At 33.7% G+C, this 27,310-nt stretch overlaps 1 protein-coding gene across 4 annotated transcripts in view; it reads left to right on the top strand.

The window, feature by feature from the left end:
- FSTL5 (follistatin like 5) overlaps nucleotides 1-27,310 on the top strand; it is a 333,504-nt gene that overhangs the window by 201,807 nt on the left and 104,387 nt on the right. For all 4 annotated transcript variants that reach the window (XM_066996114.1, XM_048076153.2, XM_048076152.2 and 1 more), the window contains 2 exons: nucleotides 9,430-9,626; nucleotides 18,961-19,081. In XM_066996114.1, coding sequence (XP_066852215.1) covers nucleotides 9,430-9,626; nucleotides 18,961-19,081 — 318 coding nt within the window. The remainder of the gene's footprint in view (nucleotides 1-9,429; nucleotides 9,627-18,960; nucleotides 19,082-27,310) is intronic.

Genomic DNA, 27,310 nt, shown 5'->3' with positions numbered 1-27,310 from the left:
GCACCACAGTATAAAAAGGACATGAAACTGTTGGAGAGTGTCCAGAGGAGGGCTACGAAGATGGTGAAAGGCCTGGAGGGGAAGACGTACGAGGAACGGCTGAGGTCACTGGGCCTGTTCAGCCTGGAGAAGAGGAGGCTGAGGGGAGACCTCATCACAGTCTACAACTTCCTCGTAAGGGGGTGTCGAGAGGCAGGAGACCTTTTCTCCGTTAACACCAGTGACAGGACCCGCGGGAACGGGGTTAAGCTGAGGCAGGGGAAATTTAGGCTCGACATCAGGAGGGGGTTCTTCACAGAGAGGGTGGTTGCACACTGGAACAGGCTCCCCAGGGAAGTGGTCACTGCACCGAGCCTGTCTGAATTTAAGAAGAGATTGGACTGTGCACTTAGTCACATGGTCTGAACTTTTGGGTAGACCTGTGCGGTATCAAGAGTTGGACTTGATGATCCTTAAGGGTCCCTTCCAACTCAGGATATTCTATGATTCTATGATTCTATGATTATATTTTTTGTGGTTAAAAACAAAAACGAAAACCCACACCCTTTGTATTGACTTGATAATGCAGGGTCTAAGGACTTGCATGATCTTGCCTTAGTCTGATATGATTTTATGTTTTTGAAAAATTGCCTAGTTTTCAAATTGCCTACCTATTGCTATTGCCTACCCTGTTTACCTTCTTAAGCTCTCTCAATGGCATGTACAGATGATCTTTGCTTGACAAACAATAGCCTTTTCTTTCAACAGAAGCTGGAGAAGTATTTCTTCATTTTCAAACTTAACCTCATTATGAGAAAGAATAGGCAGGTTCAGACTGTGAAACATAAAGAAATATAAAATACCCCAAACACCATATAAAATTCAACCCCCGCGCCCTGAAAGAGATACTGAAAGTACTTCTCACTTATTATTCCTCTTAAGGGTGTTCACAAGGCCTTCTCCACAACTCACTCTTGAAAAAGGTTGAAGCCTTAGTACCCAGAGAAAAAATGGAAGGGTAAGCATAAGATAGGCACTTCCAAAAGATACTAGAAAAAAATTTAAAAGTAATTTAAAATAATGTTACCTGTGTTTTTGAAGCTTTTCTGAATTACTTAAGTAAATTGGGCCAGTACTGTTAAAATATTAATTGGAACAACAATAAAATATTAGTTCCATATATATATATATATATAAAATTAATTCTCTTTTTATATAGCAAAGTCTGACTGTGAAAGCTTTTGTAATTATCTTAGCACCAAAAGCTAAGCTGTGGTAAAGCTGAAACAATGGAAGTCATGTGAATATGCGATGCAGAGGAAGAAATAGAAATGGAGCCACAGAACTGTCACTTTTAGCTGTAGTGGTTTTTTAGTTAGACTTAGCCCAGTCTCACCTCACCCTCACCTTCATAAATACTCTGCATTTTTGATAAACCTTTAGGAAAAGGGAGATTGTGACTTCAAATAATTTCATCTCTTTCAATAACTTTTTTTTTTTTTTTTAAAGAGAACCCTCTGGTAAATGCTGTCTGAGAAGCAAAAGCACAACTCTCTATAGATTTGTGGCTAAGCTTGCATCCTATATGTATTTCCCTTCTGGATTTGGAATATGTTTTAATCTGTTTTTATTTTTTTATTTTCAGTGTAGACCTATGCTGTTTAATAGTTCTCATAGTATCACTCTAAACACTGCAAAATAAAATTCGTCCAACCCCTGTGGGACTAACAGCAATGGTTGGGTTAACTCCACTAGAGGGGAAAAGCAAATGCTGCATTGAACTCCTGTCTCAGCCTTCATTTTTAGCAGTGTCTGCTTTTGCATCACACTGCCTTTGTCTTTTTCCTCTCAGGTCTTCTTTAATAACCTGGGAAGCACGAGGAAGCCCATATATCTTCTCATTAATGTCGCATGTGAAATCTTACTTGTGAAATTAAAGTTGTTTTTGCAGTGTATGGGACAAAGAAAAAAATGAGCTGAAATCTTGAGCCACATACAAGGAATTAAAACAAACAAAAAAACAAGCAAAACCCCAAACCACACAAAAATCTGGAATAAGTAATCTCTTCACCACACGTTGAGTAAAATTGAATAACATCTGAAATGATGTGATATGTTTAGAAATTTAGACACATTTGTTAAATGTTCCCATTTTATCTTTTCTTCTTTATGGTAGAGTGTCCAAATATAAGCATCAGAAATGTAAGGAATTTTGAGAAGTGATACCACTGGTTGAGTTCTGTGTGGGTTTGTTTTTTTGTTGAAAGGATGATCATTTCTGTAGAAGAGGCTTTGCATTTATCAGTTATGTACATAACTCTGCTTGTGGTGGTTGTGATGCTAACCTGCAGTCCAAATAACCAGCATATTCAGTGTTTTCTCAGCTGGGGCAAACAATGTTTTGATTACCGTCAAGCTGTTCAAATCTCATCTTGAAGGTGAAAGGTTATATATTTTTTTCTTTTCTACGAAGACATCTGTGGAGATAACCATATAGCATTAATACGTAGGAGTTCACCACCACTACTCCTCTAAATGCTTAATTTATTTAAAGCATCTACTGCAGGAAAAGTACTTTTCTTCATCTACTGGTTACTTTTTCACACTGTATAACATTAGCTCTAGCTAGCCCTGTAAAATAAATAAATAAATCTTTGAAATACCTGTTTGTTTGTTTTTTTTATTTATTTAAGATTTTGTTTATGCAAATGTGATTCAGCTTCTAATGGTGTTTGACCAAAGTGTTGCATCTTTAAGGAAAATTGTCATAATTTATCTAAACTATTCATTGTTTAAGCACTGAAAAGCTGTTTATATTTGTCTGCAGATAAGACTGGTCACCAGATTTGTGCAGATGAAGGAATATTGACTTCTGTCATATATGATTTCTAATTTTGAAAGATCAGTATGGTTAAAAACATTTTCACCAGTAATATTTGAGGGAAGAAAAACATTTTTCTTTATTTGCATAGTAGAGCTAAGGCTTTGAAAAGCTAGCTTCAATTTTATTTTGTATACCAGCTATGGTAATCACTTAAAAGTGCTTGCCTAAGGACACCAGCAGATATAACTTGAACAATTCGTGTGCGCACCTGTCAGTGGATAGTAGGGATTTTGTGTGGGAGATGTTTTTATACATATATTTCATGTAAATATGCAACACTGGATTAAAAGTTCTTAACAATTCTTATAGCTACTTAAACCTCTTTCCACAGAAGAACTGTAGAAGTCCTTAAAGCTCAAATATCTGGCTTTCCGACAATAATCCTGAATTTAAATTTAGACAATTATGTGTCAGTCATTGAAAAGTACAGATGCTGCAAAATAGAACATGAAGCAATCAATTTGCTGTTTGTTCTCTCTTTTTTTCCTTCCTAACAATGGTAGAAAATTCTCACCTGTTATTTAATATAAAGAAGTAGCAGGGAGAAGTATTGATGTGTTAATACCTGTTTATCCAGGAATTTTGTATTGAAAAATACTTGTTCTGAGTGTACAGCCCTCCTTATGCCCCTCTTAACCTCTGAACCCTAGATCACAGGTCTATGTACAAATGAGATCACTTCTCCTCAAGGGCAGTTCCAGAGCTTCATGAGAAGAGTGGAGAGTAAAGGGTCGAAACTGTTGAGCTCTAGTTTTGAAAAATAAGAATTTGATGTTGTAAAATAAGATACTGTGAAACTGGTATCTGAGCCTGAAGTTTGGCATTCAGATTCTAAGCAATTCTGGCTGTTTGAAACATGCCTTCATTTGTTAGGGCTACAAATAACTTTATAACTTTCATACTTTATCTGTTGTGACTGGATCTTGAAAACAGCTGAAAGGACAAAGAACTTCACGTTGTCTCATGTGTGTTTCAAATGCAATTAAGATCGGGCCTTATCTGTAGTGACTTCTGTGTATGGGGGTGTATGTGTGCACGAGTGTGGATGTATGTATCTGATTAGTTCGTGTGTGTATATAATATGTTGTTTTGGATTAATTTCTCGTTTTTACTTCATGGAATACCATTTGTAGTTTTGCAGTGAAGCATTTTGGCTAATTAGCTTATTCTGAATTTGTTCAAAATGCATGTAGAAAATTAACAGTAGGCTTGTTGCATATCTATTCAATTAAAATACATAAATCCTGATGTCAGTTCTGGAATATGGTAAACTGTTTGTATGTGATATTGTCCACTGAAAACTAGTTGCTGCTTTGGGAAGAGCTGGTATTATTTTAATTTTGAAGGAAAAATGGCTTTGAGAAAACCGTTTGTGCTAGATAGATACGACAGCTCAAAATCATAAAATACATAAGAATACAATTGTGTGCCTAATCACTTTCCTTTTGTGCATACAGAGACGCTCCATGAATATTAATGACTCTTGATACCTCTCTGAAGTAAGAGTTATTCTTACTTTAGACATGGTAAGGCAAAGAGCGGTTAAAATGCCTTCATTACCTGTGAAGGTGGTAGAAGAACTGAGAACTGAAATCAGATGGTTTGTATTACATTTTTAAAATGATATGATTTTTCTTTCCATCTCTATGTACACCAGTACTTACCCCCAAACTATAGAACACAAAGCCCTGAGATTTGAACTTGGGTTTAAACAATGTTGATTAAGTATTATCCTGATTGAATCTTAATGTTCTTCTACAGGCATTAGCAATACTTACACCATCATTATTCTTAAGTTTTCACAAATAGTTGATTAGTTTTGATATATACATTTTTCTCTGGCAAATTAAGGCCTAAATTGTCCATTTTTTTCTCTGTTATGAACAAATATCATTGTTAAAACTGTTTGGGATGGCAGTAGCACTCAACCTCTAACTTTCAGCTGTTTCCTAGGTAACAGGGATACAGCTGCAAAACTCTGCTGTACCAAATGGAAGGAAACAAACAGTCAAGTGTTTCCACTTCTATAATTTGAATTAAGTAAATCCTAGGAGTAGCACTTTTTCAGAAATTACAAGGTATGGGACAGCAGAATGACGCTCTGATTCTAGTGTGTTTGTGTTTTCTGTCACTTTTGGGTTTCTGCACACCTTCTAGGATTTCATTGGAGATGATAGAAAACTTGTAAAATAAATCACAGCAGAGAAGTTTTCTTTGCAAAAACTTGCTATGTAGGAGAATTAATCTTTTACGTGCATGAAACAAACAAAAATCAAACAAGAAAGCATAAATTTTCCATGATTGCTTTCCAGTACTCTTAGAAATTAGCCATTTATTTATATGAGAAACGTAGTTCAGAAATGAAGAAGGAAAAAAGTATTGAAAAACTGAATTAAATTATTAAGTTATGCACAATGAATAGATTACTTTTTCATATATGGATATAATTATATATGATTTAGTCAGTCTTTTTCACGTTAAATGTTTTTGTATTCTTCAAGCTTTCAGAAGTTATTACGCAAATAACAGGGATTTGCCATGATGCTATAATGCAATTAATTTAAAAGTTAATGTTGGCAGATGTAGTCTGACTCATTTATGGGAAAATACTTTAGGAATATAAATTGAGAATTTTCTTTTGAAACTATAATCAGAACCGAAACTGTGCTGCATTTTGTTGGTCTAGATGTAACAGTATAATCATTCTGATAAATTTGAAAATGTGCCAACAATCCGAAAGTCTGTTGTTGTGAAGTTCGTCTTCTGTCCTGGTAACGGCCAAATCATGCTTTCTGGTTTTGATAAATGCCATCTTCTTTGGCTCTTTTAGCATGGGGAGTAATACAATTTATAGCAGAGTTCCAGTAGTTTTGTCTTTCTCCATTACTTTAAGCATAAATTACTTTTCCTCACTTTCAGGGTTGTTATACTTATTCCCGAGTTACCATTTGCGTGCCATTCAGACAACTATTTCTTGAGTAACGTTGATTAAGTTAGAACACAAGTAAATGCAGCTCTCCAAGTTCTTCCCTGTGCTGCTATTTCAGCCCAGGGGTGCCTTTCTGCATCAACAGAGCCTCGTTCTTCTAATATAAACACCTACCTCACATTGCCTTTTACTGTAATATCCAAGAAAGCCATGACAGTGAGTTAAGAGGTTGATTTGTTAAAATAACTGTGTGTTGTGTTGACTAACAGATAAAGGGGTCAGGGGATACAGCTTCCCTGTTATAGACAACTGTGTCATAGTGCATAGTGTGGTTGCAGGGAGTATGGAGCTACTGTTGGCAAAGGTTTTTTTTTTTTATTTATTATTATTATTTTTATATGTGGGTCAGACTAACCTATGTAGAGGAACAAAATAGCATGTTTTAAAACATAAATGATGACAAATACGTTAAAAAAAAAAAAGTGTTTTTTCAGAAAGGTGTTAGTGGTATTTTCATCACAAGGATTGTTTTTCAAACAAGTTACTCTGAAGCACTAAAAGAATGAGACTCCAGCAAACATAAGCACACCAGAAGCCAGCGGACTGTCAGGGCCAGCACTGTAATTCAGAGTCAGGTTGATCTGAAGAGTGAGAAAGTACCCAGTGAGAGCAAATTACAGGTATTATCTTGCAGCCATGGTACAAACAACTTCATAAAGAGCATTGCCTTTACCACCATTGTTGAATTTAAAATAATCACTGCTGAAGATGGGTTGCAGAGACATGAAATTTCTTTGTGAACTATATTCACCTTGCTTATAGCTGGTTTTCAGTGGACTGCTGTCATGATTAATGTTTCAGTAGCTAGTAGCTACATCTTTGATAATTAGTATCTTTCACTAATTCTATTTTTCATTAATATTAAAGAGACATTAATCTTTTCTGTTCATTATTAATACAGCATATTGATAAGTTTGAGCTACTTTTTTAGGTTAAAAATATTTTCAAAGGAAATCATGGGAATAGAAATAGGAAAATGAGAAGTTATCTCAATATAGGATACACATAACAAATGATTTTCTCTCTGAAGAGGTACTGTGAGAGAATAAATTAGTTGATCTATTAATTAAACTTTAGATCTAAAAGAAAGTTTGAAGTGCGTAAAAATGTCTTTACTGGACTGCGATGGAACTTCCAGACTTTTTCCATAACCACTAATCTCTGAGTAAAAAGTATGAAAAGTGACTATCACAACGCTTTTCGTGACCACATGCTTTATAAAATTTATTTTTGTCTCTAAATTTGTGCTGCTTTATGCAACTTTTTATGTGGGAATCTGTGCCATCCATGCAAATGTTCTTCATTTAAAAAGTATATATTATCGTCTCGATTGTCTTTATGGATGTGAGAGCATTTATTCAATTCCTGATCAATCATTAAAATGAGAGGCATTGGTCTATGCCTCAAAGGGTGGAGGGAAGGATCATGACTTTTTTTTCAAGTTCATTCTCCATTTCCTTTTCAAACTCAGACCTTTCATGGCTCATCAGAGATACTGTAACAAATCTAGGATTTAATTGATATTACTAGGAAGTAAACTGCTTTAAGTATGTATGTTCCATATTTTTAATGTAAAAATACCTCTTTGCAGTTTTAGTATTGCAGACTGAGAACCACTTGATCAAAAATAATTTACAGGGGATAAAATCTGGATGTGGTAATTAGGTCTGAGCAGTGTATTATGTAATACATTGCTTGTGTTCACGTTTTTCTCAAGATTATAGATAAAATTGGGAGCATGTCATGTGTAGTGTTAGATTTCTGTTGCACTGGAGGAAAACCAGACTCTATCTCCCTGAGGAAACAACAGTCTAGAGAATGCAAAGATGACACATGCTTTCTTGGTTCAGTCTTTTGGAGTTCAACACCAATGAACTAAAGTCTGCTGAAATTTTGTGCTTTTCCTTTCTCACCCCCTGGAGCCTGCATCCATTCAGATGGCAATGTTTGCTCACTAGAGATTGAGAATAGCTAAGGAATAATTCTATTTCCGTAACAAGTATTCTTATGCTAGAACCCTGAAAAGCAGATATATAGAAAGTAGTCTTATAAATTGCATGTACTCAATCTCTGTGCCTCTGGTAGGTAAGGACAAATCTGTGAATACTATGTGTAGCTTAGGCTGTCAACTAAATACAGCTTAGGTTTGTTTCTTGCTGTTAATACAGTGGGGTTTGTCAGATAGCTATATATCAGACAGTGACATGTAGGAAACATATATATATATTCATATATATATATAGGATAAATATATAGGATATATATAGTATATATATCTAGGATATATAGGATATATATATATATATAGGATATATATATATATAGGAGATATATATATCCTAGAGAGGTTTGGATTCTTAAGAATATTTTGCCTGTGCAATTTAACTTCAGTCTTAGGAGTCCTCCTCTTCTAGATCTGAGTCTCACTTTAAGGTAGTGAGGAACATTTAAGAACTTTCTCTACCTTATGAAAGGGTGATGGAGGTATGTAGTGATGCAGTCGCCATAATAATGCATACACCATTAAATACACCAAAATAATAAACTTCAGTGTCATAAATGTAACAAAATAAAACAAAGCAGTTCTCTAGGCAATTTGTTTGAGGTAAACATTTGTTCCTCATTTACACTTGTATTTTCATTAGCATCTAAAAGAATTGGAACATAGCTTTCTTTGCTAATCAGCACAGCATATCGCTGTGGCATTGGATTCTCTATTTGGAGATAACAAGTAGCAGCCAACTAAATGTTTGCAATAAATACATGGCAACTATATTTTGCTGGTCTGCATTTATGTGTCTGATCTTATTAAAAACACTTTTGAAGTATTAAGGTTATCTCAATAAAAACAAAAATTTCTAAAACAGTATCTATGTTCAGTTTAAAATATACAGCATCTGATGTAAGAGAATAACAGAAATAGTTGTTGTGTTACGGTTTAGAAATAAATAGCAACTGTAATTACTGACTGCAATCAGTGTATGAAGGATATTTGTTGTAGCAATTTTCACTTCATAGCAACACTTGATAATGAAGAGACTAAACTAGATCTTATCATAGACATCCTTTCTCTTCCCCGGTGATCCCAATTTCTCTTGTTCATGTAAGTTTGATATGTCCAGTACATGAAAAGATAAATCTAGTTTATGAGCACTCAAGTGTAATTTCTACTTTCTGAAGTCAAATGTTGTTAGGAAGTTTATTATTTGAAATGTATGATTTCCTATAATATTTTCAGGTTTTGAGGTATTATGAATGTTTACATAAAATACATTAACAAAGGTAACATCTTACAAAATCTTTAGATGCTCCTTTCTTTATGACTGTCCTTGCTTGCCATACACAGAAAACAGTGTCTAGAACTGCAGTTATTTTTGGCCTTAATCTGAAGACCAGATAAAAAAAATTATATGGATCAAACCACTACAGGACAGATTCCTTGCCTCATAAAGCAACCCTGTGGGTGTTACAAGAAGTTAATACTCTCTTCTTCTCCTTTTTTTTTTTTTTTTTTCATTTAAGCTCTTTCTAAGAAATCAAATTCAAAATAAGCTTATGTTGTGTATTTCCTTTTCAGGCGATAAATGCAAACCTACTGAATACACTAAAGTGAAAAATATGTTATTGGATCTACAAAGTCGGAGATATGTTGCACAATCAGAAGATAAAAATGTTGATGAGAAAATGGCTTTAAAAAAGATTCTCGTAGATCAAATGTTTAATTATTTTGATTCAGACAGCAATGGACTTGTGGACACAAATGAATTATCTCAGGTAAGATTTAGATTTTGTTTCCGTTATTCATAGTAGCTATTCATTTGCTTTTGTCCAAACTTATATGTGGAATATTATGTCTCAGTATGCTTTCACTTTAGAAAATATATAAGAATCTTTGAAGTGGAAAACTTAATTCAAGAATTTTGGAAAAAAAGTGAATCATTCAGGAATTCTGTGGTAATTATTGAGAAGCTTGAATACAGTCCTTTAAAATATACATGGGGGTACGAACGCTATAGGTTGCTTTGGTCACGAAATGTTTTGTTGTCCACTGCATGCAATCATAAAATCCAACTGTATAGATGTATTTTAGGAGTAAAAAAAAATATATATATATATATATTAAAGTATTTCTGTAATGCTAAATGGGTATTACTGCTTTATGCAAGTAGTAAAATAAGTTAGCGCGCTGAAGAAATACAATAGCAGTTTTGGATAGTGTTCATGGTGTCTCTAAACTGCAAGCTTTATTAACTAATTACAGATTTACACCAATAACTGTTGTTCCAGAAAGCACAACAGCACTAGTTATAATTGAACCAAAAGAACTATTAAGTGTTGTTATAGCAAATGTATTTTGATTTAGTGGACAGTGTAGAAATCCATTTTTGAAAAACCCAGCCATATTAATGTATCAAATACTAGGCAGCCATGGAAAAAATTAAATGATTTTTTAGAGGCCACTCTCGATCATAATCCCTTATTTTAAATAGAGAGGCAGTCTTAAGAACTATTTACAAGTGAATATGAAATTCACTAAGGTGTTAAACTGGAGTTATTATTTTCATACTGTTAACTTCTAAAGTTTAAGTGGCAATTTCCAGGAATAGAAGCTGCATGCAAATATAGGTACAATTACAAATAGCAATAGGTTACTTGTTTTAAATATATACATTTCCCATACTATAAATGTTTTTTTCTACTGATTTTTAAAAATCTTTCAGAACTTCTGCTTTTAAGAGAAATTGGTGCCTTTATATATTTTACAAATGATACTTCTTGTACTGCATAAATATATAACATACATAGCAATCACAGATATAGATGTACAAATTATATTTAATACTTATATGTATGTGTCATTAACTGTTGAAATAGAATGTGACAGTGACTGGTGTATTGTTTGGCAATATGAAGAAACTGAATTTTAGATCATTCTCTATTGTACCACTTGAAAGTAGTTTGGCTTTGTTGCCACAGTCCCCATATGGCTACTGCAACTACTGGAAAATAGATGGATACTTTTACCACTAGAAATCCATTGTCTAATTATCAGTGAATCATAATCTTTCCGTTAGAGGAACAGGGCTAAAGTACTACTACTGAAGGTCAGTATCAAAAACTTTTTTTTGCATAATTTCTAGGTGTATATATAAAGAAAAAGAAATTCAGTTTACCTACGTATACTTTTCCTCTTATTTCTTTCTTTATGCCCACCTTAGTTAAAAAATAAAAATATTCCATTATGGTGTTTTCAACTATGTTATACATACATTCTTCATGCACTTCTATAAAATGAATTTATAATGGCATCAGTATAGTAATGCTTTTTCACAAACATGGAAACAGGTCAAACGGCCTTAAACCCCAGTCATGGAACTTTGTTCTTTTTGCTAAAATTCGTAGCAGAACATCAAATTATTCAATCCAAAGAATAATGCAAAATAAATTCATTGTTCATGCTGTGTGGTTTGTTATTGTATGTTTTGATGAGACACAAAAAGCTAACCTGTTGCCCTCAGAAATCATTCTTTAGTCAGTTTGAACAAAAAAGAAAATTAGATGAACACATTTCTCTTGAAGCCTTCTTGATAGCAGAAGTTTCAACTGTGAACCTTTGTCTCCCATTCGTATCATAAAAGGAAACACTGAATCACCTTTGCTATCCATAATAGTGTGCAGCTTTGCAGTTAAGCCCCAGCTCCTCTGTAATCTCAGTATTTGTAAATTTTAGCCTTTGTCTGATGGAGTTTTTAGCCTGCATATTTTTGGATAACAAACTAAGCATGTGACTCAGTTCTGTCCAAAGACTCAAAACAAGAAAGCAGATTGAAAGAATTTGGTGTAGTATCTTCAAATAAAGTGTGCTGTTTTTCAGGGCATTATTAGTGATTGTTGAATACTTGACACGTTTATTCTGCTCTGGTTCAGCAAACCAAATGCTTTTTGTTCTTGTTGAATGAGAGTTTGATAAATCATTATTTTTTTTTCCTAGTGTCAAGTGGGATTACACTCTTGTTCTCTTCTGCCCTTGGTATATGTGAAGTATTTCTAAAAATTGGACTTGCTGTAGGGAGGAGGAAAGGAAAAAGAAGACCCAGTCCAGAAATTAGTGATTTATAAAGTGATAGTGGTCCCAGGCACTGAGAGAATGCTGGACCCATTAATTTTCTTGAGAAGATGATTACATTTTACCATGTATCTGTCTCTTTTTCCAGTGTGTGGGGTAAAATGTTTGAAAGGTCTTGCTACTTCCTGAGGACAAAATAGGAGTCATTGCTTTACTCTCAAAAATGTTATCAGGAGTAGAAGAATTTTCATCAGTTGTCCTCAGCCAAAATTTTGCAGTGTACAGGTCTATCATAAATAATACTGCCTTTCTGCACTCTAATAATTTTGAGACCATGAAAAATACTATATTATAGAAAAAAAGGGATCCTACAGTTAATTTATGTTCAAAATTAATGTTGAGCTAAAACTTCATTTGTTAATGAATATTGTTAATATTAAATCTCCTCTATTTTGTTGTGCAATGACTGCAAATTCCTTGATGGCAGTATGTTATCTTATACGTGTCCATCTAGACATTCTACCTCATGTAAAATTGAGAGTAATCAGCTGGAGATTGGAAAGGATGACATCAATGCTACAAATGTTTCGATGTATTTTGGATCAGAAATCATAAAGTTCTTGCCTTTGCATGTTGATGCAAGGGAAACAAATTCCACTCTTCAGGAAAAGGAAAATGGTTATTTTTTATTAACAAGAAAGCAACTTCAAATATTGAAAAAGTAAAAAAAAAAAATAATAAATAACATAAAATAAATCTAACAAATTAAGAATTGGCAGGCCGTCACTTATTTTCTTTCATTTGAACAATTTTGCCATCTGGGTAGATTTTTTTTTCCTGTGGCTATGTAGTCTAAATCCAAACCATAGTTCACAAATAATTATTACCTCATTACACAGTGTAAAGGTCAAACAAGGTAGTCTGCAATGAAGATAGAGAAGCTATGGGATAATGCAGCTCCAGGCAGGTTAAGTAAACAGTTTTGCTCATGTAAATTCTTCTCTAACCTGACTGCTTTCGCTTCTGAGCCTAACTCATTCCATCTTCTAGTCTCCAAATACTTCATTGGCAATGTTTGGTTTTATAAGGGCTTACTGATGAAGTTAACCTTATAGCCCATACTGGTTTAACAGAATCAGATAGAGCATCTGTCCTTCCAAAAAGATGAGCTAAAATTTGGGCAGAATTTTTATCTACACTACTTCAAGTCATAAATGCAGCATATCTACAAGATACCTAGTAAATTGAGGTTCCATGAAGGATTTTTTGATTTAGTGTTTTTTTTCCTTTTTTTTTTTTTTTCCAAGCCCTGTGAAAGAATATAAATCTAAAATAAAGTAAGGTAATTGATTCTTCATAGGAGAATCATGGCTACCTATGAATATTCAGTTGTTAAGCAACTCATTTATATTCTCTCAACTCATGCAAAAAAAATGGGTTGTAATACAGAGTTAGAAATTGAACTTCAATGTTTCTGTTACTGTAGTCTGCTTGATCGTTATATATTGTTGTTGCCTATGCAGAAAAGAAAAAACACCAGAAGTGATATGAGGAGACACAGGAACAAAATATGTTTTTCTAGTGGTGAATGCATTTATTCCCATATGGTGGAGTTGTCATTTTAGAACAGTAAACCTTTTCTGCATACCACCAATGAAAGATATTAGCATCCTTACTTATGAACTAATATCTGTAATTTCAAATTCTTATTTACCAGGTTAACATACTGTGAATGAAAGATGTTACTTTTTTTTTTTAATAAAAATTTATCCTTACTTCTGCATTTTACCTTGATGTTTTCTCAGTGGCATTTGATTCCAGTTATTGAGATCAAACCAAATAATGATACTAATAATAAACAACCAACTGAAACACTTGGGAAACTACAAAGTTCACCACTGTTTCATGGAATGATAAGTGGAGGTTATGGGATCTACTGTGAGATAAAATATGCTATTTTCATGTATTAGCCTTATATGCTTCAAGAACAGGTGATATCAAAAAGATTTCTCATAAAGTGTGATGAACCTTTGAATCGTGTCACGTATCCGTCTGTGGTTGTAGGTAAATACACAAGGCTGGTGTTTGTGTATTTAGCACCTTTACATAAAGCATCAGTTCAAGAGTTTTAATGTTAAATGTTGTTTAAAAAAACACAACACACTTGAATAGGAAATGAAATACTGTTTTATTTATGGTTTTGTGTGGATAGGTGTACTTATCTGTAAACATCTAGACTATGTCATACCTCAGTAGAACACACAGTCTGAGTAGAGCTGTATGTATAAACTTGTTTACAATATATCAGCTTAAAAAATGTAATCTGAAGAAATTATAGATTTAATTGGTTTATTTAGTACAGCATTAATTGCTATTAAATATAATGGTAAGATAATATTTTAATTACTTTCTTACGGTTGTTAAGCCTTTAATTTCATTCTTTTCTCTGATTTGCTTCAATAAGTGTCAGTTAGTATATTTGCTAACAAACTGGTGATTTATTAATTGAGATCAGATTTTTTATTTGACCTGGCCTGAATTATGGCTCCATCTTTTCATTCAAAGATTAAAATTCCCAAACTGTGATCCCTGTGTTGTGTTGCTGAGATCTGAGGGGGAAAAATAATAACCATTTGTTTTGTAAAAACAATTGGTCTCACAATTAGCCATAAACAGAGCAGCAGTTTTGCTTTGTTTTGCTTTACCTTTTACCTGTTCATAGTATGCAAATAAATACTTCACTATCTTTATGGAAATGCAAAGTAAAATGTTTTAGCATAAATGCTTGTGAGCATTCTCTGGTATGAATTTTTATCTCAGAAGTCTGAAATCAAATAATCCCTTGTATGGCACAACTTGTATGGCACGATCATAAAATTGTGCAGAACATCTTAATCAGCCTTTAACCTTCATAGTAAGAATTTGTTTCTAGGATGACTCATTTTTTATTTTTTTTCCGGTTTCTATCCTCCCTCCATAACTAATCATTTTACTATCTAATTTAACCAATTTGTAGACAGACAAGGTTTAAAGAATTGGCTCAAAAATCACTCAAATTTTACTCTTCCTTCTTCTAAAGATGAAGGTTAATTTAATTTAAAACTCAAGGAACACTGTTATGTCATCTAATCTAACTTGTTTATCATAGACATGAAATTTCATTCAATTGATCCTACACTTTTAATTGAGAATATGTAATATCTTGATTTTGTCTGAAGGAAAAAATGTGCACAGAGAAGTGTGAAGCATTGATTTGAAAACATCAAGGAGAATTTACAGGTCCCATGATTTAAGGTTAATTGTGTGAGAGTCTTTTTTTCATCTGCTTTCCCCAAAAAGTATCTATAGAATTGACACTACAGTCAACCGTTAGTGTCCCTTTAAAAACAAAACAAAACAATACCATAAAGATTGATTTTTCTCAGCTCCCTTGATGACTTATTCAAGCTTTGAGTTACTTTTTTGGATCATTTCTAACTTGAAAAGTTCCATTCTAGCTTCTTTACAGTAAATTTAATATGTGCAAGAGAAAACTGACTGTTGTGTTTTAGCACCGGTACCACAACTGGAACACACAAAAGCAAAAATTGCCTTTCTACCTCCAGTTACCTTGCTACATTTCCAAAGATCATACTGCTGGCTTAGGCTACAGAATGATCCTGAAATTTATGAGACAGCCTTATCCGCAGCAAATCCTACTCCTTTTTCAGATAAAAGGCTTTCCAGGGTACATTTATCCTCATTAAGTCTATGTCTAGGTTCTTGTTTTTAGAAGAATGACCTTACATTTGGCTCTATGAAATCATAGATCCTTTCCCTGAAAACATCTAACCATGTGATCCATTTCATTCCATATGCTGCACTGTCCTTCTCTTCATTATTATTCACCTCACCAGTATATACCATCTGTCTTTATTTATTTATTTTTAAATTATCAAAAAAAATTGGGATGAATTTTTGGACCTTCAAAATCCCACTGGATTCTTTCAGCATAAATGATTCCTTAGTGACACCTATTTTTTCAGGTTTTGCAATTACTGACATTTTTATTTATTCAATATGTGCATTATTGGTATTGCACAATATTATTGTTTTTTCTTGTAATGATATAGAGTGTGAAATTAAAAATACATTCAAGAAGCTATTATGTTTAGCAGGGTACCTTTGTAAATTAAATCCCTAACATAAGTAAAACAAAATGAAAATGGGTTTTTCTGAAAGTCTGTATTTCTTAGAAGGTGGTGTTAAAAAACTATGTTGGGACAGCATTTAGAAATATAAAAAATATTCAGTCTTCATTTGTGAATTCTACTGTTTATTTCTTGAACTGCTACTGATAATTTTTCTTGCCCTGTTTGATTTTTTTTGTGCTGTCATTTTATGTCCCACCTTATGGAATCTTACTGATAAGTGAACATTTATTAAAAGGTAATGTCAATAAGAAAAAGACGGTGAGTTAGGGACTCCTGAGAGCAGGCAGTTTGGTTCCACTGATTTTAAAACTCTTGGTGCTAACCTGCGTTCCTAAACACGTTTTTTGTTTGCTAATACCTTGGTAAGTAGTCAGCTTTGTTCTGCTAGTGTCTCATATAGGTTGCAATTTCAAATGACAGTCAATCTTATCAAACTGCAGTTTTCGACTGAAGTGAGTAATTCCAATTTCTCTTTTCAAAATCCAAATCCCCACATGTTAATGCCTGCTCTGTAATGTATCTCTTGCGATAGAAGGAAAAAAACACCAACCAACCAACCAAAACTCGTCAAGATGAATTTTGGTTTTAATCAGAGAGTTAGTTGATCTGATCCACAGATCACCTGTGGAGTCAGGAAATGGCTGGATCTGGCACAGGAGAATGCATATAAGGCAAGAATTAGAACTACGCTTTTAGCAGCAAATGACAGTTAAATAAGACCAATCATGATATGAAATCACTTCTTCACCTTCTAAAATCTGTCCTTATGGATATATTGGAGGGGATCTATATATTGATCAAAACTGAGTGAAATTTCCAAAAAAATCCCCAAAGTGTATTGCTAATGTAAAGATAGCTGTATATAAACGTATTTCACATCTGTAATCAAAATGATGGTCTTGCTAGAGATGAGACTTAAATGCCAGAAAAACCATAGCTATCTATAGTATAATTCTTGGAAATATCTCAAATTCTGGCTAATCTTTTAAGGAATTATTGTTATTAATAATTATTTTATACTGTTACAGTTATTTTAAAAATAGAATTGAACAAGTATTAAATGAAAAGCATCACGATACAGTTTTTAGCTCAAAGGATAGAAGCTAATATTCAACTAAACCACAGTACTGTTAAAGGTAAGTGTTGGTGGGCTGCAACAACAGGTTTTATTATCCCACTTTAGGTGTAAGGTTTAATCCCAACTGAAGCTAATGGGAATACATGTTTTTAACAACTTCAGACTAGCTTTTATAGGAGGAAAAAAAAAGTAAAGATACAGTGCTTCTCACCAGAAATGTTCTGTTTTCATGAACCAGTTGTGATTTTAAGCACATTCTGTGGCTTGAAAGCTCAAAGATTTTTCACAGTGAAGTTTTCAACACACACCGCTGCATCTTTAGTACTGCTTGTTTAACTACAATGGACTTAGTTATTAATTTTTCCCATTTTTTTCCTTTATGTACCAGCTGTAAGATCTACACAATTTCATTTCTTTTTTAATTCAGTTTGATGTAAACCTAATAAACAGGCTGTTAAAGGATGAGAAGTAGCTAGCACCGATGTTCAGGTAGCATAGTATGCATCTTTCATTAGTAATAACTAAAGGTTTTTTTGTGGCAATTTTTCTTATCTGTAAGAATGTTTTTCATGCTTTCTAATGTGCTAGCAATGTTATTGTATTTTATAATGCTTTTAAATTAATGTTTGTGTTCTTTTCACTGTAATTCTCCTTTTGTTCTCTTTCATGTTTAGAAATTTTCTATTTACATGAATAATAACCGAATCTATTCCTTTCTATTCCTGCTGATTCCTTTGCAGAGCAACTGAAACATAAAAGCTTCTGTATTGCTTGCTTTTCAGAAGCTATCATATAATAATATTAATATAATGGATTTGCAGTTTTTTGGGGGGAGACATGTAGAGGGCTGGAGGAGTAATTATTTTATAAATGAATGAACCATATTTACTTTCATTTTTCCATGTCTGGTATGAAACTTTATAAACTGTGCAACCATTAGGAGGAGTTGCATTAGGTTTGGTTCTTTCAGTTATGTGAAAATGTTTTCTATACATACACCATGTAAAATTAAAATTCTAAATTTTTAAGATAATAAATAAGTCTTCAGAATTCTTTGGATGTAGCCCAGGTAGACATCTACAGCATATACAGACTTTAAATCTAATTGGTGCATCACTTAAAGGACATTTCTCTGGGTAAAGTTCATTTGAGTTAAACTCTAGTAGCTGTTAATTATGATCTGTTTACAAAGTGGATGTGCCCCCATAGAGAAACAGGAGTCTTTTCAGGTCAACTACTTCTATAACAGGTCCTTGAGAAGATAATAGGCTTCTCAAAAGCCTCTAAGAATCTGATACAATTAGTAGGGTAATCAGAGTTTATTTTAGTTAATTTTGAAAATGTCTTAATTGCTTTTTGTGGTTAGGAATTACTGAGAAGAAAAAGACATTATGTCGTGTATACTTGGGAAATTATTCTCTCATGGATATTTGAACGTTCCTTAATCAGCATTCATATACGTCTCAAGTAAAATCATTTTTATCATTCATAGTGTCTTTATAGTGCTTCTGTCTAGCCACATTATATATCTTCTCTACGCATTCTAAAAACTTTTGGTTAATCTCAGTGAGTCTGTCCTAAAGGTATTAACTTTTAAAACTGCCATAAATAATTACAAAGTATCTGGACATCCCTGACTTTACACAGTTGCAGTTCATTGCCCCACAGCAACCTTAAAATGATCTATTAAATGATTATTAGACACAATTAATTATACCAGAGAACTCTAAGAGCTCAAATGTAATTTCATGGTTATAATTTTCTTGTCAGGTAATAAAACGGGATGAGCTTGGCAAGGATCTGTCTGACTGCTCTCTGTTCGATTTGCTGAAATACGATGATTATAATAGTGACAAGCACCTAGGTCTGGAAGAATTCTATAGAGCTTTTCGTAAGTATAAAGATTAGCCTATTCTTCTTTCTTTCTTTCTTTTTTTTTTCCTCTTTCTTGCTTTATCTTTCTAAAATAGTATTTTTTATTTTTAGATTTTGATACATCAAGATGCTGTACTTAAACAATGGGTATAATTTAGCAGTCATGATACTGTAGAGAACTCCTTAGCAGAAATCAATAAGAGATCCATTAGTGTCCTGATTTCTGAGGTATTTTGGTAATGGAGAATTCATAGATAATCTTTCTCAATGCCAACATGCATTGAAAAGTCTGTGTTGTGCACAAGTGAAAACTAGTGCAGTCGGGACATCGCTATAGCACTGAAAAAGGTAGAACACATCCCTGTACCCTTTCTTTATAACTGCTGATGAAACCATTTCTGATGAACCCAGCAACAAATGTACTACTTTAATTAGGTGCTCTCAGTCTTCACAGGACTCCCAGAGAGGTACAGGTTTGTGCTGTAGTTTTGCCAGGTGCTTGTTCTTTGCCACATGTGACTAAGACAAATGAATACAGTACATATGGACACCTTAACGAAGCCACTGGAGTATGGGTCAATGTGATAGTGCATAGCAGAGAGAATTAAGGTGATTTCTAGTCCAACATTCATTTCTCCATATAAGGCTTTTTAACAGATTGTCCATGTATTCATTACATAGTTTGAAAATTAAACCTCAAAAAGTTTCCAGTTCATTGTGTGCCTAATAGCCAAAGGAATGTGGAATACCATTAGTGTCTGTAATTATGGCACAACAAATACTCTTTCAATAAAGGTAAAAAATTAGCTCTAGTTCCACTGCATTTGGTCTTGAGAGAGTTTGAGTTTAGTCCTTCCAATCTACATCAAAAGTATTAACAAAAATTACATATTGCTGTGAAAGCATACAAAGTGAAACAAAAATAAAACTAATTGATAGCTATCTGGTCAAGCTGAACCCAAGCACTCCACACAAGCCAAGCCAAACCCAAAGTGACCGTGACAGGTCCAGTCCATAGGTGTGTTTGCTGTTATCTGTTACTAGCAATGGCAAGTCTCTGCTTATACAGAGAATTAATATGGGCGGGAACCAGATCCGTGTAAGGAAGGATAGGTAAGAAGCACTCACATCACATCTTCCACCATTAAAGTTAAAACTAAAACTTAAGAATTAAACATGTTAATTTTCTTTAATAAAACAATGTAGGAATGTTGAAAAGATTTATTCCAAACAAAAACTGTTGTGTTTTTTTCAGAATTTTCTTTTGGTATTTAAATATTTTAACATCATAGTCCAAAATTATGATTGCAGGTATTATAATTATGAAGTGATAATTTTGTACAGTATGGGAATGATGATTTTTGACCAGCTGTGACACTTTCAAACATGTAGAAAAAGCAATTTAAATAATACAAATACGAAGGATTTTTTAAGTACTTCTCATGACTATATCTTAATTAGAATTGAGCAATAGTATTAGAAGGGGATAATTTTTGAAAATATTATGGTTTTATTTTTTAGTTAAAGAAGAGTAAAAGAAATCTGTTATCCTAAATTGAAAATGCTTGAACTATTGATTTTTTGACCTCTTACACAGTCCTGTCCCTTGAGCTGATAGTGTATTTCTCTCTAGTTTTTAATTCTTCTATCTTCACCTTTTAAATCTACATTTAGATCCTAATCTCAATGTAATACCTGATACTCCCAGTGGATAATGCCTCTTTAAATATTAGCAGTAGTGTGGTGGGTCTGAAAACTGTTAACTGTTATCATCCTCACTAAAGGTTGTCTACCCTGGACAACAAGTTATTGAGATTTGTTTACTCTGAAGGGAAAAAAAAAAAAGTGTAATGCTGGAGAAATGGATCCATATCAAAACTGCTGTGCGGAACTTAGTTGTTGTTTTTTGTTGTTGTTGTTTTCCCCCTTCTTTATTTCTATAACTTTAATGAGTTGCTTGTAAGCACAAAAAGGGAGTGAAAGAAAAGGAAGAGAAGGGAAGGAATTTTAATGTCTTGTTTGTTAAGACAATTAAATGAGCATAGAAATACTAGGTCATAAAGAAGGAGACATGGTATTGGTCACAGCCCCACAGTTTGTGGTAATTTCCCAAGGATGCTTTGGGAGCCAGTCTGTACCCAAAGCAGCTAAAACATAAAACATGTCATAGGCATCAACATATACTCTTAAGATATATATTTTAATGGGGCGAAGATTAAACAGCTCTTATTTTCTAAACGTAAGTGCTAATCGATCCCCCCTACCAAGTACAGGAGCAGGATACACAAAAGAATCTTTCAAGAAATCCAGAAAGCTGGAAAAGGGTTGAGAGGAGGCACTGGGGATATCAGTTTGAGCTGAGGAGTCATCAGCTTGAGCCTAGAAAGGGGATAGTAATAATCAAGCATACCATGCATGTTTCTAGCTGTGATTTTAAGTGACATTTAAAAACACTTGGATAGCATTTTGAACATAGTTGGGTAGAATTAAAAGCTATTGTCACAATGCTGCTGAACAACCTGCTCCCTTGAAGTTGTTTCTTTTTTAAAGGATTAGGCAAAAACATTTTATTTAAATATGAATGCCTATCAGTGGTTTAATTATCAGTACTGTCTCATTAGCACTTGCAGGTAGGATTTTTTTTTTAATTGTCTCACTTAATTAGAATTTTGACTGTCATCTAAAGACTGTAAACTCAGAACCAAACATGACTGTAAATTGTACTGCTTTATTAAGAGTTCCCCACAGACAACAGAAACTACTTTTTTTTTTTTTTCCTGTTCTGGTAGAAAATAAGCCACCTTAAGGGCAAAGATTAATCATTGAGTGTATACGTAATCATTAATATATTAACATAAATGTATATTTATGCATACATATACACACTTGCATATATTCTGTGAATTACTTTTGACCATCACATTTTATCTAACAAAATGAGTTCAAAATAAACAGGACAACCCGATGCGAAAAACTGTAAGCAGTGGAATAAAAATTCCCTTTTTTCCTTTGAAAGGTCAGGTGCTAAGGCAGTAACAACAAAGAAAAAGGCTTGAGAGGGTGTACTGCTTTGCAGGTTTGCGCCAAGTCCCAGTTTGCAAAATGCTATGAGAATATGAAGACGCTTACTGGCTTGTGTAGTGTTTAACATACTAGCAAGACTGTAACATGGCTTTCGTGGTTTTGGCTGTTTTCACATATATCATGAGTTTGTTTTTGGTGCTATGGCAGACATCTGCTAGATATCTGCCTAACAGATGTGATAACAGTTCCACTAGATCAATAGTACCTGTAGAAAGGAGCCTGAAAATTTTTTTCTAAGATAAAACGGAAAGTTTAGACCTAGCTAGGTCTTATAAACATGGGACTGAAGAAATTGTTCTGAACATATGGGTCAGTTCTCCACTGCCCTAGCCACATCATATAAAAATCTATCCCAACAGTGATCTCGCACCATCTTAGTGTTTTGATTTGCTTGTTTGTTTTCTTTCCCCAACCAGCCCTAAGCTAAAGGATTTTCTATAAGAGAGTGTTTTTAGACAGGGAAGACTGTATTTAACTTTGTCATAAAGGGTGGCTGAAAGCATAAGGTGATAGAGCCAAGCAAAAGGTAGAAATATGAAATACAGATTCTTGAAAGCTTTTTCTTCTGTAAATTAAACATCTCAACCAATGCACATCCTTAGTTTTTCAAGGATTTTCTTACTTTATGTAATGTGTTCTATGGTATCAAGATAATACTGTGTTTGCTGTAAATACAGTCTCTGTTCGTCTTCTAGTACTCTTTCCTAAAATAAATCATCTTATATATTTTTCTCCTTTAAAGTACCTTCTAAAATGAAATTTCAAAGCAGGTGCTTTGGGTGGCCCTCATGGTGGCTTGCAAAATCTTGAGGAATACCAGAAGCAAGTAAATAGTAACAAATTATTCTGCTTGATCACTCAGCCGATGCAAATATGTATGTAGGCACTTCTCTTTGTGTTCACAATAGCAAGAATGATGGTAATTTAGATATTTATGAATAGGACGGATTGAATACAAATAACAAGTTTATGGTAAATAATAGAACTAAATGCTCTAACAATTCACATCCTGCATAAAATGAAGAAGAAAACAGTTCTTCAGAGTATTTTTCTATTGTTAATGTAGAACTATTTTGATGTTATCTTATGCTTAAAAAAGGGGCCATGAAATTAAATACTGAGGACTTACTTGAGTGTGAACATTACCACTGGATGTGAAAAAAAAAATTAAAAAAAAATTACCCAAAACAAAATATGACCTAATTTAATTTTTAAGTTATGTTAGAGATGCTTTACAGTTTCACAGGAACTGCATGTGCTACCTCATCTTGAAAGTACAGGTTGAGGTACCATACAACATGATCAACAGTTTTCTTATCTGTCTTGCATCTGTGATTCAGAATGATGTGTATTGCTACTGTACATGCTGTTGCTCTGTATTTTTAAAAGTACCTTAGCAGTGCTGTTCAGGTCACAGATACCAGACTGAGGTTTCAAGCATACCTTATTACTAAGATGTGTGTGAAGCTGTATGTAAACCTACAGTAACGACTGCTATTACAGAAGATGATGAGGGCTGAAAAATGCAGAACTTCTCATCTTAGCTGTTAGGAGAAAATGTGAAAGCAAGTGCCTCATACGATTGTCAAATCTGGGGCTTTGTTGCATCTTCAATCATGTGGAAGGGCAAGAAGCAAGGAGTCACCACAAAGAAAGGGCTAGTTATGATTGGTTAAGGCTTAGTTATTATCAGATTTTCTCATTCCTGCAAAATGCCTCTAAGACACCACTGTTTTCACTTCTACTTCAATTTGTCAACTGCAGTTATTACAGACAAAGATTCCAAAATCCTTTTTTGAAATGTGTATCTCTTTCCAAAGAAAAATAGACCACAATTTACCCCTCCTCCCCCAAATCTAAATATAAAATTTATACTGAATTATTCATTGAAATAAATGAGTCTTCCCATTGGCTTCTGTATGTTATCCTCAAGCCCACAAATCCTGATTTAAAAAATGCCTATCGAATTTATACTTCTAATGATTTCAGTATGAGGTCCCAAATATTGTATGTAATATGAAACCTGAGACAGAACTTTGCAACTATGATGAGTCTTCAATAGTAAAGCACATTAACAAATAGTGGAATAAAGAGCTCCTGAGAAAGGAAGAGGTATTATTCTGTCTCCTGCTATCATTAATTCCTGCTCAGCAACAAGTAGCGTGTATCAGATTGTTCCAGAGAGTATTATATTTCAGCACAAACCTCTGAAAATACCAGTTAACATCATACTGAGTAGAAGATATTGGACTTAGTGGCAATATTTTTCTGCTCAACATAATCTGTCTTTTAAATTCCTACCTGTTCTATATGTGTTTTCAGTCTAGAGATTGTCAGCTGGAAAAGAATACCACCTCTTGTATTGAGTGGCCAGAATTTAAAGCTGATAATTTCAAACAAGTACATTTTTAAGGCATTAAATACTGTTTCAAGGTTTGAAGTACTGTGTGCCTGAAACTTCTCACATGCCACTAAGTCATAATCAGTTCATTTTGATGTGCGATGTGCTTCCTCAGTAAAACTGTTGCCGGGGGAGGGAGCTTAAAAAAAAAAAAAAAAAAAAGCTCGCTCTGGGTGGAGCTGTAATTCTGTTTAAAAACACATTTCATCACCCCAAATGATTCAAGTGTGTAAGATTCTTATTTCTAATTAATTTATATTTCTAAGTCACTTTCATATGCGCCTACTCTCCTTATACGTCTTAAGATCCAGAGCTCGGTAACCCTTATTGAAAGGTTTGAAGTGCCTTGAGAATGGGTGCATTGAACCACTGCTGATGGTGGACCTAGCTGTGGGGATCTCTTCAGAGCCCTCATCTCAAGTGTGTCTTGTGATTTGCCTCAAAGTCATATACTATGGTGCAGTGTTACTTCTCTCTCTAAGTTTCTTCCAACATATACACAACACACGGCCTGTGTTGCACATTCTTTTGATGCAGCCTTACCAAAACTGTCATGTTTTACAGGTACTGTATCTCTATAAACTATAATAGTTTTATATGGTACTATCAATCCCCAGGACTTTATAAGCAAAAACATTTATGATAAAGTTGATATTAGAAATTTATTTATTGCAATGGTCTCTTTTTGCCCATCATGGTTTCTACAATTCTCTTCACAACTGCTGAAGTGTGTGTTTGTTTGTTTATTTTTATTTATTATATTTTCCCTTAAATGTTGCTATTTGACAATGTAGAAGTCCTCTGGGAAATACTGAGTTGTTGGTACATTTTTGCCCCTTAAATTCTGCATCAAAGTAGGAAATGAACAACTGTTTTTCAATGCACCTTCTTTATAGTATACATTCTAAACATTTGATAACAATTAATAGTATAGCGCAGCTAAAATTTTTTATTCTTTTAAAATTTTGCCTGATTTCTGCCTTTTCCTGGATAAGGAAAAAAATGAAAGATTTTATCAATATACTGCCAGATCAGATACTGTACGTGTTTCTCATGAAGTTTTGATAAAGTGTGGTATTCATCGTTTTCTGTAGCCCTACTAGTGTTTCTCCCAGGCCGCAGAATGTTTGTACTGACCTAGGTGACTTAAGAAACAGGTAAGATGTATTAAAATGAATTAGTCCCATTGTAGTGTGAATAAGCTGTTATTTCATGAACTGAGTTGCGTAGCAACAGAATACTAATATAGTTATTCATGACATCACAGTACTAAATAAATGATATGTAATTTTGTAAATTTAGCTGTAAATAGCTATTTGTGGTGAGTTTCAGTATTGCTGCAGCTATTGTCTTTATGTTGCTAATTCAGAGAGAGTATTTTCATCTTTGCAAGGCAGTGCCCCTGTAAGATTAGGATTTGACTGATGTTCCAACATCCACAAACACCTTTAGATATTGTAAGAAACATTACAAGACACATTTAAGATAATACTTTATAATCATAGTCACCTTAATATTTTTTTCTCCAAAACAGGGGCCGGGAGATGGAGGAGAGAAAATGCTTCCAGGGTTTTACCCACAAGGGGTAATGACTTTGTTAAAGGAGGTGATCACTAGATTATCACTAGCAAGAACATTAAGTATCTACTTCAAGGCAAAATTACACTTCTGGAACTATTATGAATATTAATAGGCTCATAAAACATTATTTGGTAAGAAAGCCTCTTTAGCATTTCTTGTTTTCTTTACACTCAGGAAATTATCTCCTTATCTGGATTTCATATTTAAAATTTGTCACCAGTTTCAGCCTAGAGTAGCTGGCTGTAAATAGTTAATCAATAATCAATACATATTTAAACAAAATTTCAGAAGTATTATCATTTTAAGTCTAAGTACAAGTTACTTTTACTTTAAAAAGAACTGGAATCATATTTAAGGTATTTAGGAACCAGCATGTAGACATCCTTTTTCTCTTAAAAAGTGAGCAAGCAAAGCAACAACAAAAAAACAACAGTACATGTTAGTTTACATTTAGGTCATGAGTGTGATTTTAAAAACAAAGTCTCAGGTATATGCATGAGATAGGTGTTTTATTTTCCATACAGCTGAATGTGAAAATGTTGAATCCACTTACTCAAAGGAGATTACTACTGCATGTTGAGGTAAGCTGTGTTTTAGCTCACTATTAAATTTCAATAATAAAATAGTTGGCTTTTTTATTATTATTTTTTAAGATTTGTCAGAAACATTGCTAACTAGAGATCTGAAGTGATCTTGCTGTAACGTGATAAGATTCTAAGGCAATTTCTCAATTGTGCTTATGAAATGGAAAAAAATTAAAGAAAAGGTGAATCTAAGACATAGCCCCCCAAGACATCAAAAGGGGAGCTTTTTAATCACTAAAATAATTTAAGTATTTCATATGAAGACTGAATGAAATAGATTGCTTTTCTGTCCAAGAATCGATTTATTTCTTTGGAGGACTTTTTGAGCTGCTTTGTGTTGTTATATGCTCCATGCAAGGCTGAGTTTGCTGGTTGTTCTTAAGTAGCAAGCACTAGTGTTCCCCTTAGAAAATTATTATGAATTAACTTTATCCCAAAATTTGCTAGGTGTTCTCGCTTTTTACTTCCTGGGCTATTTTGGAGTCCAAAGCAACAACTTTCATGAGAAGAGGCTCTTGGGGTTTTTGTTTCATTGTTTGTTTTTTATAACTTATCTACTCTGCTGATTTTCTTTGGTTCTATTCACACATACGGG

The sequence above is a fragment of the Anser cygnoides genome, chromosome 4 (assembly GCF_040182565.1).
Source record: "Anser cygnoides isolate HZ-2024a breed goose chromosome 4, Taihu_goose_T2T_genome, whole genome shotgun sequence".
Classification (NCBI taxonomy): Eukaryota; Metazoa; Chordata; class Aves; order Anseriformes; family Anatidae; genus Anser; species Anser cygnoides.
Note: the sequence above shows the minus strand (reverse complement) of the source record. Positions and strands in the feature narration are given on the sequence as shown.